The sequence below is a fragment of the Poecilia formosa genome, unplaced genomic scaffold, assembly GCF_000485575.1.
Source record: "Poecilia formosa unplaced genomic scaffold, Poecilia_formosa-5.1.2 Scaffold272, whole genome shotgun sequence".
NCBI lineage: Eukaryota > Metazoa > Chordata > Actinopteri > Cyprinodontiformes > Poeciliidae > Poecilia > Poecilia formosa.
The window spans coordinates 41,096-57,981 of record NW_006800211.1 but is presented as its reverse complement, the minus strand read 5'-3'; the positions used below and the strand labels follow the sequence as shown (position 1 = coordinate 57,981).

Sequence of the window (16,886 nt, the reverse complement as noted above, 5' to 3'; positions counted from 1 at the left end):
GACTCCTGCTCTGATTGGCTGAGCAGCAGCTAGCGGCTCGCTAACGATAGCGACTCTTGCAGTTTATTTGCTGTTTTTGGAACTCAGCAGATTTCTGACTTTTAAAATTTGTAAAACGTTGAACTTTTAAACCTTTAAATGGACAGTTTGACTTTCCATTATGTTTTAATGTTATTCCCTCATCATGCATGTTTGAGAAATCCTAGCCTCAGCTCCTTCAGACTAGCCAGCAGCAATTAGCAAGCAGCCAGTGGAACTGCTGAGCTCATGGAGCTGCTGCTCAGAGCGACGCCAGGAAAAACGCTGCTAAAGGGCTAATAGAGGAGCCATATTGGGATGACTGCCTGGAGGCGGAGCTTCAGAAAGAGCAGGAGTTCTTAAAGAGACAGACGCCCAATTTCAAGTCAGGAAGTAAAATTTCTTTTAAATCAGATTTTATATGTTTTTAGCATTTTAATAACAATTGAAGGAAACATAGTTACTGATTATGCTATAAAGTGGAATATGGAAAACACACAGTGCCCCTATAAAACAAGTAACTTTTTAAGTGATGGATCTGTTTAGTTGTGGAGGAAAATAAAAGAACTCAAACTGAACCGGGTTCAGAGCTGGAGGCGTCCGTCCAGGACGGCTCCTCCTGCAGGTGGCAGAACTTCAGGTGCGTCCTCGCTGATGTTCAACAACCAGCGGCTTCAAGGGCGCCGACGGCTGCTTCAGCACGCTGAGACAATGGCTGGAATTAAGCAGCGATTATTTCATTTGATATCTATTAATCTTGTTGGAGCCGTTGCTGATGTAATCCTGCGTGGAGCGCTTTCTGCTCGGGATGAAAGGATCACCGTCCCTTTAAAGATTAATCATCTCTCCTCCAGGACGACCACAGCTCCTGCCTCTCTTATTAAAATCTGAGCGCGACACTGCGAGGCGTTTTATCGGCCTCATAAAATATGCTGGGCAGCAGAAAAATTTCAGCCTGAAGTTTACACACAGCAACGCTCCAGTTAAGTTTTACTGTGGAGGAAGCAGAACCTGCTGGACCTTCAGCATTCAGACTGGAGCGTCTAAGTCCTGCCTCAGATGAAGATCTGAACTTTAACTCTGTGAAAAAACAAGGACTTGGTCGAGTTGTTCAGCCTTTAGCTCATTTACTGAATGGTAAAATGCTTTTCTTGCATTTAATATCAAAGATGTGTGTCAAAACTCATTTATGTAAATATTTTTAAGAAATAATTCGATGTAAAACTTGTCAGAGTAAAAAGAAACATGTTTGCATTTTTGGACCAGAACCATATCCTGTCAGGTCGTTTTTGATGACCAGGAGCTTCGGTCCTGAATTTAAACGATAAGAAAAATTTAATTTTACAATTTATTTGTAGATTTTAGGATTAATTTGCATCTATAAATCAGGCGGTTTCCACTGAAAGAGGAGAACAGTTGGACCTTCTGCAATGTTTAGTTTTTCTAAGTGGTTGTTGCCAGCTTTAAGGAGAATTTAAATATTTCACACTTCGTGTCACAAACGGTTCTGATCTTAGAGAATTGAACGTTTACAGATTTTTCCCTGTAAATTTGACCAAATTACAAAGAAATGTACGACGAGTTTTAGGGCCAGATGGACAGAATCCGCAACAACAGAGTCGCATTATTAAGAGAATAAAGTTGTAGTAATATAAATATGAATTTGTAATAATATGAGAATAAATCTGTAGCAATATGAGAGACCACACGTTGCGCTGGTCTGTCTAAGCTTTTCTCTCATTAAAATGACTTCCATCTTTATTTTGCTAATATTATGACTTTATTAAACTCAGTCTAACAGTCTGACTCAGAGATGCAGCCGGTTTGTGATCCTGGTTTTCCTGAATGCGATTTTTAGAACTGATGAGCAAACTTTCCATTATTCACAGACTCAGTTTGAACAGAGAAGTCGGTGAGCATGCTCAGTGTGAAATAAAGCCTGAAGTTCACAGGAATATAAATGTGATCACAGACATGTTTGTGCAGAGCGCTGCTGCCTGAGAAGAGAAATAAATCTGGAAGCGGCGACTTCGGCTCGCTGTCCGTTTGAAGGATGATGTGAAAAAACCCGCAGGAATGGAAATATGAGCCGAAACAAACTCAACACGCTGACAACATTCATCACACACACAATAACAGTAACACAATAATACGTTTAAAAGTGAGTCCATTCTGTGTGACTGGGAGGAAAAGAGTAAAAGTGACCTGAGTGGCTGAAGCCCCCTGGAATCCATCCGTACCTTCGTCTAAACCCAGAACTCCTCACTTCAGCTCTTCACTGTCTGCAGAGCCACGTCCAAATAATTCAAGTTTTCATGAGGCTGTCATGCTCACAGCGTTTGATTCTGCATGTCTAGTCAACTTGTTGGTTTGTGTTTGAGAAAAGACGACAGCAGAGTGAAGATCTGTGACATGATGCAGTATTTAGATCATCCTCTCCACATGAAACCGAGACAAAGCTGCTTCTGCTTCCTAACTCCACTGAGCTTCGTCTCAGAAAGGTTAAAGCTTCGCTTCTCCTGTGTCAACAGCTTCATGTGTGTTTGTCTGCACACTAATTAAAAAGTGAGCTGGAACAGAGAGGAAGCTTAGGACAGCATCTATGATTGCTTTTCTCCGTTTGACACCCAGAAAGCCTCAGTGCTACAGATTCCTGAAAACGGCCGAGTCCAGCTGACAAACAGAGAAACGGCTGTCCTCAGCTCCGCCGCGCCGAAAAAACACTGCAAAAAAACTGTTAATTAGACAACTCTGGGCTGCTGCGGAGGAGGCGCTCAAAGTTTTCCTGCTCTTTCCAACCCTGAATCCAAAAAACTAAACTAGCTGCTCTTAAATCATTAAAGCTGGAAACGTTTACACACCGTCCAATGAAGTTCTCACAGCTTTTCTGACTCAAACACCGAGAGTCTGAAAAATTACTAAACATTTGAGCTGCATTACACATTTAAGCTGAACCTGCTTCCATTCATTCATTCATTCATTCATTCATTCATTCATTCATTCATTCATTCATTCATTCATTCATTCATTCATTTTAAGCCCTTTAAAGAATAAAATTGTGTGTCCAGTCTGCCTGCTTGCTATTTTTTCTCATCTTTTTTCTTCAACATGTAGATTTTTTGTTTAATGAGGAAAAAATTCCTTGCAAATATTTTTACAGTAGCACCAAAGAATCAGTGATTTTGTTTGCAAAAGAAAAAATCACAAAAATAATCGCAAAATCCTGGAAGGTAGAATCAATATTGGAGAAGAAAAAGAAAGCATGTTGCCACTGTAGCACAGCTATCTCCTGCAGGAAGTCGGAAAACAGCAACTTAAAAATATATTTACAACATTAAGCAAAGGTTTAATGTTGAAGGACGGAGGTAAGGATGGATCCCTTCAGATTTTTGGGATTTTGTGATTTACGCAAAATCAACAGATCTTTGCATTTTTTCATTCTATTATATAATTGTGAATTTAATGCATATTTTTCACAAACATGGTCACTCCTAATACTAACTCCAACCTGCAGGTGGCGATATTTCCAGTCTGCTGCCTCAGCTTTTCTTGATTCAGATTATAGTCGCATTTACCATCAGACACAAGATATATATAAAATTCCTTGCATATTTTTCTGAATTAATGCCACGAAACCAAAATGTTTTGAAAGAAATCACAAAAACCATCATGAAATCCTGGATTGACTGATTAATTTAGCAAAGATCCTCTATGTGTTGGAATAAGAGGGATTTTCACATTGTCCAAAAATAAATTCAACAGTTTTAAGGCCATGAACAGATTTTATTTCAAGTAAAAATTTATTTTTCCAGATGATTTCCATCTGGGGGATGAATCCGTTCTGCTCCTCCTCCGTGGAGTTTTTTACTCTCCTCTCCTCTTCATGCCTCTCCAGGCAACGTCTTCTGCCTGATTATGAGATAACAGCAGAGTGACGCGCTGCAGCCTCATAAAACCACGTCCTGCCTTATTTCTGAGCGTGGCGTTGTTTGCTCTGAAGCGTCTGATTGCTCTCAGCTGTAAGGTCCTGTCATAATGAAATATGAAACCATCTCAGGCTGAGAAATGAGCGCCGTAGCTTCCTTATCTGCCTGCTGTACAATGCAGATATCACTTCTTATCAGGACTGGGGAGATTTTAGAGCATCTTAGTGAATAAATAAATAGTGAGAACAGTCAGAAAGTAAGTTGTTGATAGATGAATCCCTGCCTTTCTAATGTTTTATGTAAAACTGGACCCAGTGAGGAAAATCACAGCGATAGCAGCGGTTGTCATGGAGCATCAGGAGGTCAGAGGCTTTGCTTTTGTTCGTCCTCCCAAAACGTTTCTGACTTTAACCCTGAACCACATTTACCCTTCAGTACGCAGATTTATTTAGACAAAAAAGTCAAACTTTTTTCATTAAAGATCACAACAAAACCTTCCTTTAACAGTTTGTTTGTGCTCTGAGCCTTGATGAGTTTCAACCCCCCGCTGAGGTTTTCCTGGTCCAGATTGCTGATCTGGGTCGTCCTGTTTCTCTGCAGCGCTGTGTACGGAGGAGTGTGTCCACGGCCGGTGTGTTTCTCCGGATACCTGCCAGTGTGAGCCGGGCTGGGGGGGGCTGGACTGCTCCAGCGGTGAGTACGCCTCCAACACAAGAACTCACAATGCTGGAGACGCTTGGTTTTTCTCTTAAGTTTACTTCCATGTTGGATGTGAATATTCAGAGCAGATTTGCATTTAAAATGTGTCTTATTAAAGAATAGAAAGAGCAAACAAGTAGGAATAAATAGCCGTGCAACAGAGAAGGAAATGTGCTTGGTATTTATTTCAGCAAGTGCAGAAACAAGCAAACAAAATTCAGCTTTGAGAAAGTAAAGTGAAAGGTTTTTGGTAATAAATGATTGTTCTGAATCTATGATGTTGACCAGAACATAAACAGAGTATTAATATCAGGGTTGGGACTTTAACATGTTTATTTCTATTAATTACTTACACAGATTTTAACACAATTGACAATTTTTTGTTTTTTACATGTGAATGTCCTGAGACAGAACTTTGTATTTATGTGTTTCTGATACGTCCGTAAATCTGAGGCACAAACTACGTCCTCTAAAGTCAGCTGTGGACGACCGAACTTCTGAGTGGACGCTGGAAACCGTTGTTGTTGTGTTCAAGTTGTGCTGAATGCTGTTAGCCTGTCAGTGGAGCAATTCTAGCATAAAATATGTAGCATCTCAATGCTAAACATGTAGCAGATAATGCTAATGTCAGAGTCCACATTTCTAAAGAAGCTCCATGAACGGTCAGAGAAACTCTGGGAAGATGAATGCTAGAATAACACTGCTCCAATCTGATGGTTGAAGAGCAGATTAAAAACCATAAACATCTCTGTTATTGAGCTCATATGTGTATTTATTCAACAATTTAGAAGCAAAATTATTGAATAATCTGTCCCTTCAGCCTCACTACGTCAACCTAACGGCCTCTCAGCTGATTTCATATTCAGCAGCTTCTCTCAGCTCCGTTCTGTTTGAACACATTTTGATAAATTCAGCTTTAGTTTCAAACGTCTGTCTGCTGCTGATAAAACCCTCTGCAGGATTCAGACAGGGATCAAGCGTTTTATACGCAGACCTTGATGGATAAGTTGAAACCACCTTCAACCCCTGAAACAGACCAATCAGCAGCTCTGTGAAATGTTTTGTTTAGGCCACTTTGTGACAAAATGTTGCTATTGATGTTATCTTGGAGCCAAATCAAGGCTGATTCGTCTCATTTCCTGTTTGTCTCCTCATTTCCTCTGCAGCTTTGGTGTAAACATGAGCTGTGTGTGTGTGTGCGTGTGTGTGTGCTTGTTTATGTGACTTTATGTGACCTGGTCCAGTATGTGCCTTCTGAGGACCGAAGGACCTCAGAAGGCACAAAGGACAAAAGCAAAATCATAATATTTCTAAAGTGGCTATATAAGAAATTTCATTCATGTTCAAAGGCCATGTATTCTTTATTATCTAAACGGTCTCATACTTTTTAGACATCTCAGTTTTTGCAATGTTTAGTTATTCAACAACATAGAATGCCAGCATCAATTTACATCAATAACTAACAGTAAGGCAAACGTATCAAATGAGCAAGTGTGAAGCACAAACTTTTTGTACTGCTTAACTTTCTAAAAATAATTTCGAAAATGTGCATTTTTTGCAGCATTTATGAAACGGCATCATATCTTTATTGACTAGTTTTCAAACACCAACATCACTTTTGCAAAAAAGTAATAACTAAAATCAAAACAGTGTTTTTGTTTGGTTTAACTCAGAGAGAACTCTTCTTCACTTAGTTAATTTATCAGTGAATCATATCAACAGTAAAGGCCATTTGTTCCATGTTCATGCTGTTTCATGGACATCACAATCCACTAAGTAAAACAAGTCAAAATTTTCTGGGGTTTTTGGCAGCTGAAGCGCCAAATACGCTACAGTATTCTCAATCCAACTCGTTGTGGTGCGCAGAAACATGTCTGTATGTCTATCGCGATAACAAATTTAGTTGGACGATAAATTGGCCCAGAAGTTGTTGTTGTTTTCAGACCATTTTCAGGTAATATAATGGTATAGGCATAATAATGCAAGAACATATTCTCAAATATCAGTAAACTTTCAATCCTAATGAAAATTTAACACTGGAAGAGATTTTAAAATAAACAAAATAACAGGAACAACAAATAAAATTAATTATGAAGTCTTAAATTGTTCTTAAAAAATTAGCGAGTTGAAAACTTTTGTCATCCAGTTTTTGATAGAAAGAAAGGAGAAAAGAAAGAGAAAAATAATAAGTCATGCAAATGGAAATTATTGAGCTCATTTTAATTGATTATGCAATTAATTGATTTATTGCATATTAGTCAGGCCTACATGTCTGCTAATGCATCGTTTTTCTCAGAGTAATTTATCTGCAGACTCCACCAAACAGAGAATAAACTCCCCATCAGAGAATACCTTCCATATCCTGTAATTTTGTTGGGTTTAGCAAAGTTGGTCTGGCTGCTGCGTCCCTGGAAGAGTGGAGCTTTTTTAAAAATGTTGTTGCTGTCGTGGTTTCACTAGCTTTCCTCTGAAGCTCATCCTGCTCTGCATCAGTCAAATTCTTGTACTTCTCTCATGTTTCATCTCATGGTTGTGGGTGAAATTGTAATCTTTAAACACCGTTATATGTTCTCCACACTAAGCACAGCTGTACAGTCGATTTCAGCAGAGAAACATTAAGAAATCTGTGCCTTGTAGAAAACTCTGCATTGTGCATAAGTTTTTTTTTCTTTTTTTAACATTAAACATATTTAAATGTTAAACTAACTTCTTGAAAGGTATTCAACACATTTGCTGAGGCACATCAGCAAATTTGCCTCAGCAAATGGGGCCTATTGCTTTCCTAATAAACAATTATGTTATTAAGAAAGCAATAGTGGCCTTCAAAATAAAAGTCCTATCACTATATTTTGTGCACCTATACAAAATAGAGATAGAAGTTATCAATTGAGTTAATCTGAAGGTGATAGATCTCACCGATTAATTGATAAGCAGCATTTTTCTTAAAAACCTGAGTTTTTTCTTGTATTAAGAAGGTCGACTGTGGTTCCATAACATGAAGAGATTATCTTTATTTTGTGTCTATTAAATACTAACTGAATAAACTAACAATTTTTTTTCACATTAAGTTTAGATATATTTAGAAAATATAATAGAACAGTAATCTCCTCAGTTGCTGAATTGAGAAATAAAAGATGAGAAAAATAAAACATGTGAAGCACGTAATCCTCATGAACAGAGGAATATTCATGCAGATGTCCTGTCAGTGAGGAGGAGCGCAGACTTTATCGACTTCGAAGCACATCAGTAATTTTTGGAGTTTGTCGAGTGTTTATATTTCTGCTCAGAACCGCATGAAGAGAATTTATCATCCCACTTTCCCATTCTAACATGGCTGCCATCTTGATTTCTGTATCAACTGGGTTTACTTATGGATGACCAGTGGCGCCCTCTGCGGGATGGCGACCAAACTACAACAGTAGAAGAAGATCTAAGTGGAAGTTATAAGTTAATCTATTGGAATAATTTTAATCTACTAAACCATTAATCAACAATTGTCAGTAAATAAATTATTGACATCCTTAGTAATGGGATTTTTGTACTACAAACTGGTAGCTAAATTGTCTTTTAGTTCAAATTATGCTGGAAGTGGTTGGGGTTTTCAATGCTGTATCTAAACTGAAGGGAACGTGTGTGTGTGTTTGTTAAAGAGGGATTTGGGGTCCATCGGCTCTTAATGAGCCCCTTCAGCGCCCGCTCCCCGACTTTGTTTATCTGTTTTTATTGTCCCTGCTGGGCTGCAGCAGAGGTTAGGTAAATCCTCACCCAGGCGAACGATGAAGTATTGATTGGCCACAAGGTCCCTGTTAGAGAGAAGAAAAAGAAACCAAACACTCAGGATGACTTTAAGTTTCCATCTCCATCTGTGGTTGTTTATTTCATCTTAACGCCTTTGTCTGTTGCTCAGGTGAATCTGTAAACATTTTTATCTGTTTCCCACCTGCAGGAAAATCTCTTCAGTTGCGCAGTGAGAGCGAATCTTTCCTCTGACACAGACATCGAGTTTAACTGATTTTCAGATGTTTTAGAAGACGGTTCCTGTGGTCACGTTTGGTCTGTACTGCCGCTTTAACTCGGGATGAGAGCCGCCTCCTTCATGATGTTTGCTGTATTTTTTAAATTTAGCTGTAATATGTGTTGATAAAGACGTAATGTGTCGGTACTGCAGACCAGCTGGTTGGAAACATGAAGCAGGTGTGATAAGTTAGCGGAGCAGCCAGGGATTCATCGATCAGCGCTTTTTAATCACACCTGATGAACATCGGTATCTCTAAACAAAATAAAGCTGTGGAAATTCACTTTCTAAGTGTGGAGTAAAAGTTTTCAAAACAAACTTCATTATTTTATTTTATGTTTTTCAATGTTACAGGTGAACTGAGGTAAGTTTTCAGAGGTCAGCTGGGATCTGGAGCCACGATGACTTCCTGTTTGGATGTTTTCTGTCCGGAAGACTGAAAACATTCCAGCTGTCAGGAAAAATCGCCCACAGAAACTGTCAGAAATCCCAGTCTGTCATTCTGGATAGTCGGTGTTATTGCCCGCCTTGTGAGCTATGCAGGCCTTCGATGTTTTCAGCTAGCAGGAATCACCTCGCTGGAGGTAAAATTACATTTCCTGTCCATCAAACTGGGGAGGCCTAAACTTCTAATTTTAAAACAAAACCATCTGGATGGAAGGAAAACAAACAGTCCTGCAGCTGAAGTTCTGCCTGTTTGTCTGAACCTGTTCATGGAAGCATTAGGTCTCCTTTACATGATTAAATGTCTTTTAATTTGATTGTTTAGTTACGTGTGTGACAGACGACGGCTAACCATAGATAATATATAAAAAATTTGCTAAAGTACTTATGTTAGCTACAAGGCTAATGTTAGCGTGAGGGCTATCGCTAGCTTGCTGTTCTCCTCAGAGCAGGAAGCAGCTTCTCTGGGCTCAGAGGACCGTCGCCCAGTGGAACATGGATGGGTCAGTTCTCCAGATGTTTGGTGGAAAAGCAGAAACCAGTCCCAGACTCTGATGGTGGGAGGTTGCATCATGATGCGTGTTTGGGTCATCTGCCTGCAGGCCGGACTCATCCTCACAGGGATTTGGACACTCTAAATGGGACAAAGAACTTGGACATGATTATTAGCTCACTGAGGCCCAGAAAACTCTTCATAGAGAGATTTGGTCTTTGGATGGACAGAGATGTTTGGGCTCAGTTTTGGACCCTGGATGCATGTAGAGGTTTGGCTTCTGGATTGGTCTCTGGTTGGTTGGGGGTGTTTGTGCCTCTAATCGGAGCTCTGTGGGAGGTTTGGTGAAGCTCGAGATCTCACCAGCTGAAATCTTGATGGTTTGTCAGACATTAAACTCCGTCAGAAGGTTGAGAGCTGCTAGATGCTCTGTGTCCTGCTGCTCTTTTATTAGCACAGTTTGAAAGTCCGCACAGGTTTCCATTTGTTGTCATGGAAACAGACATCTCAGCAGTTTACTCTAACATGCCTTTTTAGTGATCAGTTGCTCTGTTTGGTTGTTTTTCCTTTAATGGATGAAACTTGACAGTCTGGGATGGAAAAAGGAAAAACGTGATTATTCATCCGGATAAAGAGCAACAGGAGGCTGAACATGTTGAGCCATCAGGACCTGCAGGGACACAGAAGAGGATGCAGCAGCATCTCCCTCTGCTTCCTCTACATCTGATTGATGCAGGTGGAAAAACAGAAAATATTCCCTGAGCAGAAGGAATCTGAAATGCTACATAGATGTTTCTGTTCGCCTGACTTTTCCAGTTTACCTCCAAAGTGTTGGGAAAATCCTGTTAAGGTCCGGCTGTGGATCGCTTCGCTCCTTATCGCTGCGCCACAGCGCAGCTCTGAGCTGCAGAGTGATGGATCTGCAGCTCTTCATCTCTGCTGGCATGTGTGTGTTCCTTCATGCTGTCACTTCCTCCAGCAGGAGAACACATCAGTCTGCAGGAAACGCTTTCCCAGCGGCCCAAAGTTTGTTTCAGTCTCCTAACTTCTGCCTCATGCGCCACCTCTGGCCCTGCAGGATTTTATTGCGTTGCATCATCAGCTTGCTTTGCTTCGACTGCGACGGAGATAAAAAACGTTTCCATGTTTGTGGGAGCGGCAGCAGAAAGCAGACTGATGCAGAAAAGCTTCAGAAATGCAACATGGCGACACATCTTTGCTCATTTTCCACTGATCTGTTTTAAAGACTCGATCCCTGAAATGACTGTTGAACATGAACCAGTTCATGTGCTGCAGGTAGTTCATCATTTTATCATTCTCGCACATAAACAGAACTCCCTGTTGCTTCACTTTTACCCTTTATTCATAAAAAACTTGATTTAGTAAATAAATTAGATAAAATAATTGAATATATAAATAATAAAATTAAAATGATAATAATAGTAATTAATATGTAATAATCAATTAATATAACAAATTCAACCATGTTAAATCAATCATATTATAATAATATATGATGCTGAACATTATATATTGCAATGTTAAAGATAATACATAACTATTTTATATTAAAAGATTTAATTATAAAATGTAATTATTAAAATAATTCAATAATAAAATGAAAACAATCATTATATATTGTTCATTATATGTTTATGTAACTATATTAATAAATTAAATTATATATAAAAAACAGGTAATAACATTTTATTGTAATATATAACATATTACATAGTATATGTTGTTGGTTGTCTGTTTATAAATTTAGAAAAACTAAATATAAATATGTAATATTAGCTAATTACTAAATAATTAAATTATAACATTTAACAATACCTGTTTGCTTATTATATATTGTAACAGATTATAAAAATAAATGGAAATAACTGCAACCCTTGAAATGAACTTCTGGGGATAAAAGGTCTTTTTGTAATAAGTTAACATTAAATTTTAAAAAGCCTCTTTATGGCTTTCTTGCTGTTTTCAAATACTTGTTATGATTAATAACAGTTTTCTCTTTATATTAAAAGTCAACGCGTCATTTCCTGATTGCTTAATGAACTTTAAAATGTGCTTTGCGGCAGCTGAGTCGTTGTCATCCTCCCAGATTAAAGCCGTTCCGCCTGCATCACCAAACATTTGTTCATGAAACGCAGCAGATAAAGAAGCTCCAGGAGGGAAAAGCTGCAGCTTTGCAAGGTGAAACACTTTAAAGAAGCCTGGAGTAAAGCGAGGCGACAGGTTGGAGACGTACGTGACAGGATTCCTGAGTCGTCTATCCCCGGCGGTGCGGGGCAGCGCCTCGGCGCTCTGAATGGGATGGGAAGGTCATCCCTCCTCTGGGAGACAAAAAGAAGCCAATTCCACCTGCAGCAAGCAATTGACTCTGGGAGGCATGAAGTAAGCCCCGGCAGGAGCTGAAAAGGAGCAGCGGCCCTTCATGAAGATTACTTCCTGTATCAATTAGACGCCGGCGCTCGCTCGCCTTCCTTAGTTAGTGTTTTTATCCGGGAGGTCACCGAGTTCAAGGGCTTCAGCCGGAGCGCCGGGCCCCCCGGGACGCGCCGGTGTTTTACATTTGCCCTGCAGTGAAGTCAGAGCAGAAAGTTAAACTGATGGAGTTAATTAGCAGCTGAGAGGAGACAAAGCGCCTGATACTCGTGTCTTCATGTCTCCTCTGCTGATGTTCAGGTCCAGAGCTGCAGATCAGGAGCTGATGAGCTATGAGTCCTTTCTGCTGCTCCGACTGATCGAAACGCTCTGCGTTTTTCACCTGCGGTCACCTGACTCTTCTTTACATTGTTGCTGTTTGTGGACTGGGACCCAAATCCCAGTCCACGAACAGCAATTTGCATCGTAAATCTGCAACCATAAAACTTCCTCCAGCCAGTCAATCCAGCCTGGACTCACCAAGGCTGCATCGGGCTGGACACCAACCATGTCCAGTCCGCTTTAACCCGACTCCTGTCCACTTTAACCCAAATCCAGTCCACTTTATCCGAACTCCAGTCCGCTTTTATCAAACTCCAGTATATTCATATAGGACTGTATATATTTATTTATTCAATAACTTAACAGTTAAAAGGGGTTTGAATTGAAAATGTTGCTTATTTTGTTGATTAAGATGTGATTAATTAATGCTTAGTGGAGTCTGACTACAGGTTTATTTTATGTCTTCCTGCTATCGTGGCCTTCATTAGCTGCAGCTCTCCGGTTTGTACATCTGTAAATCTGCTGATGTTTCCTTCTGTCTTGTGTCTTAAATCAGGGAGTCAGCATTCCTCCCAGACCCTATGCCGACCCTCCAGCCCGGCCCGGTTCTGGCTGGGAGGTTAATGGGAGTCAGTGGAAACCTTTTCACCTCCCTCTCTGTTTCTCTCACTGGACATGAAACTTTCAGCAACGACTGGAAAATCCTCTCCTCAGAGCGGCGAGGTCTTCTTCTCTGAAGCGACTTTTAATTGTCTCGTTAAGACGCTGTGAAACGCTCCGCCGTCGAACATCCAACTGAACCCAAAGATGTTTTTATCTCACTGTTTTTGTTGGTTCAATCTGGAGTCTTCCTCCCCGCCTCTTCATCACTGCTCATTAACACAAACGTCATTAGATAGACAGGACCTGTTGCCTGCGTTGGACGGGTGAAACGACGAGGTCAGCCACCATTACCCGGATCGTCTGCTGGGTTCTGTCCCTTCCTGGACCTCTCTCAGAGGAAACTGACATTTTTATGACAGACTGGAAGTTTCACAGCCATGCAGAGTCATTTAGGATGTTTCCCTTCTGATAGTCCGGTAGACTCAGTTCTATTAGGACCAAAACATTTACATCTCCAGTTCTGTTCCCCTCCTGGCCTGTGGGGGCGCTGCACCAAGAACCACTGAAAGAAACGACACAAAAACCTCTGAAGACACTGAGAGCAACTTCCTTCTTCACCAGATGGAAACAAGATGGAGGCGTCAGATTTTAGCGGTTGGAGGATTTCTCTTTAGTCTTTGGCTGAAGACCAGGAGCCATTTCTGCTGCTAGCGCTATGCTAGCACATTAGCTTTGGTTGTATTTACCCAGAATGCCCTGCGCTGTAGTCCACTTCCTGCTTCTGGAGCGGTCTCTGGTCTGCTGGGCGTTCACATTCAAACCGAACCAGAGTTCACTTCAACCGAACCCAGACCGAGGTTTGGAGAACCAGAGGTCAGAGGTCAACTAGCATTTACACCTCACCAACTGAACTGGACTTTGACTAGGTAGATGGACTGGAGTTGGATTAAAGCGAACTGGACTGGGCTGGTGGGAATGATGCTTCCATTATTGTAGCTTTGCATCTTGTTTCTGTGGAGTAGCTCCATCTGTAGCATTAGCATCTCAGCGTCTATTAGTGTCGTTTTAAAGCTGACCTGTTTTCTGCCTTTGACAGGTTGTTATAGATCTATGGGGGTTAGAAAGTATGTTTATTAGATTTTATGCACAAAATGATTCTTAGATAATCAGATTTAAGTCAGTTCAGTTCTTCCTTTGTTGAGCTCCTGTTTTAGGGTCTCTGTCACTTTAAATCCAAACAAGCTACGGCTGGCCACGCCCCCAACTCAACATTTACACTCACACATGTGCAATTATACAACCAGACATCTTTGAAAAGCAGAAGTGGAGTCTCCTGCACAACCAACCAGAAGCACTAAGTGGTTTCTGGATGGTGAGTCAGCAATAGAACTCTTGTCTTTTCCAGCAGCCATTGTACAGCACATACAGGGTTGCTAGGTAACAGGCTAAGCTTCCTGATTTGTGACGTTACATTCCGGAGGTTTTTAAAACTTCTCATTTTCCAGACACCAAAAAAACATGAACTCACTGCCAAAAACCGGCTGGACGTTTTGTTTTTGTTTGTTTGTTTTGTGATGTATTTAGAAATCTAAATGGAAGTATAAAAACGTGACAAAGTGAATTATGCAGAGTAATTCCTCTTTAACGGACCAGAACATCTCAGCATCTCCGCTGGCAGGTCCTGGTCCGTCCAGACTGACCCGGACTCAGCATCCCTGATCATCCAGAACCTGCAGAACGTCCCGCTCTGGGTTCACCCTGCTGCCAAGTCCAATTACTGCCTGCAGCTGCATCAGCATGTCCTGTCCTTTTACCCCCCCCTCTGTGTTTGCTCAAAATTAATTTACCAACAAAACTTTTTAATCAAATTTCACCGCAGTCTCCGAAAGACACTAGCTCTGTTTCCGTGGCGACGGGTGGCTGGCCGCCGCTGGGAGGCCCGGTTCTTCCTGCTGGGTGGGAGAAAAACGAGCCTTCAGCGTTTCCTGCCGGTCGGCTGAATTACAGAGCCTGAAATGTCACTGCGGGTGCTTGGAGGATTTTCTGCGGCTTCTCTTTAGGAAATGGTTTTGATTGCAGAGCAACTGATTCCTGAAGCATTTTTGGCCCAAATGTCAGAATCTTTTCTGACAATTTGGATGAAAATTTCAGACTGAAGCTGAGAGGAACTTCATCTTGTTTATTATTTCTGCTGGAGTCTTTAAAAAGGTCAGAGGACTGTTTCAATCCCGACTTCCTTCAGAGGCTTCAGCTGCGACCTCTGACCTCTCTCTCCTCAGCAGCAGGAGCTAATCAGAGGTCAGCCAGCAGCGGCACACCTCGGCGTCTAACCGGCAGCAGCACCAAACCAGGAATCAGCCAAACTCTGCGACCGTGTCTGATAAACGAGCTCTGATGACATCACACCAGGCGGCGTCCATTTACACTTTTATTGTTAAATTTGTTGTTTAAAATGTTCCTCTGGAAGCAGCTCAGTGTTCAGATGTTTGTTCATCCTCAGCAGCAGCTGGATGAACTTTGACCTCCTCTGCTTTCCTGGATCTATTTAATTCAGACACATTGGAGGGTTTTCTGGCAGGAACTGCATGTTTAAGGTCACACCACAGTTAGATTCACACTTTGACTAGGCCACACCGCAGCTGGAGCTGCTCTTGAGCTAACGGTCCCAAACTGATGGCTGGAGCAGGAAGTGAATGATGTGTGGCATTTTGTCCTCTTTAGGCCTACTTCATGCTGTCAGACAGGTTCTGCTTCAGTTAGAGCCGAGACGTTAACACATCCATGTTGATTAATTCATTACATGAATATTAACACCAGTTTAACATAATTAATCACTTTTTAATGCTTGTTGGGTTTTTTCTGGCTGGAACCTTTGTATTCCTGTGTTTCTGGTACGTCTGTAAATCTGACGCACATCGCTAACAGCTGCTATGGAAACGCTTCTCTGGGGATTAATTTCTGCTTCTAAACGATCTGATTGGATGCTGGAAAACATTATTGTTGTGTTCAAGCTGAGCTAAAAGCAGTTAGCCTGTCAGTGAAGCTATGCTAGCCTAAATTAGCATCTCCATGCTAAACATGTAGCAGCTAACGCTAATGCCCACATTTCTACAGATGCTCCCTGAATTATCTGGAGTTGCTGGAACTGAGAAGATGAATGGATAGAATAAGACTTCTCTCCGTTCTGATGGCTGAAAAATTTAGCTTCCAAAATGGTTTTTGAATTGAAAATGTTTCATATTTTGTTGATTAAAATTTGACCGAACATGGCCGGGATTCAGAGAAATGTTTTCCATTTCGTCGCTCTGCAGCAGCCACAGACGTTTTTCCCCTAAGTTCAGTTTGCGTTTCTGAAAACAGACCGCTGTTTTCTTATCAAACTCTTCTTCCTCCATCAATCTTCAGAGGAAGACTCAGAGGAAGAGGAGCGAGGAAGGGCCGCCTCGTCACCTCAGAAACCTTTTCATTACCCGTCCTCCTCCTGCTGCTGGGGAGCCCAAACTCATGACGGACACGGCGTTAAGGAAGCTAACGAGTCGACCACTCGGCGCTCGCTCCTCTTCCTCCTCTTCCTCTCCGTTTCTTCCTGATTAATTTCCAGAGTGGCTTTCAGATGAAGAGGCCTCTCCTCTCCTCTCCTCTCCTCTCCTCTCCTCTCCTCTCTCTTCTCGTCTTTGACTTTGAAAATGGACTGGAATTATTCATCAGTCTTCTTTCTCCACTTTACATTTGCTGGGAGGAGCGTAAAAATGGCCGCCACCCTGGTTTCTTTCTTCCTTTCTTGCCGTGTTCTTCTCCTGCGGTCGTTTTACACTTGAAGCGGTCTTGACCTCGGTGAAGGGCCGGCGTGTGAGAGCCGCTCTGTTGTCTACTGCCGATGCCCTGCAGCCGGACGGAGAGCCTCTCCAGCCGTGGAATTACGATGACACTCGACTGACCCTTTTATGGAGCCGCCGTCCTGCAGGACGAGACGCGC

At 41.4% G+C, this 16,886-nt stretch overlaps 1 protein-coding gene across 1 annotated transcript in view; it reads left to right on the top strand.

Annotated features, from left to right (window-relative positions):
- LOC103151144 (multiple epidermal growth factor-like domains protein 11) overlaps window positions 1–16,886 on the top strand; it is a gene marked incomplete at its 3' end in the record, with an annotated part of 89,294 nt that overhangs the window by 31,989 nt on the left and 40,419 nt on the right. The window contains exon 6 of the mRNA XM_007571030.2: window positions 4,545–4,637. Within this exon, the coding sequence (XP_007571092.1) occupies window positions 4,545–4,637 (93 nt within the window). The remainder of the gene's footprint in view (window positions 1–4,544; window positions 4,638–16,886) is intronic.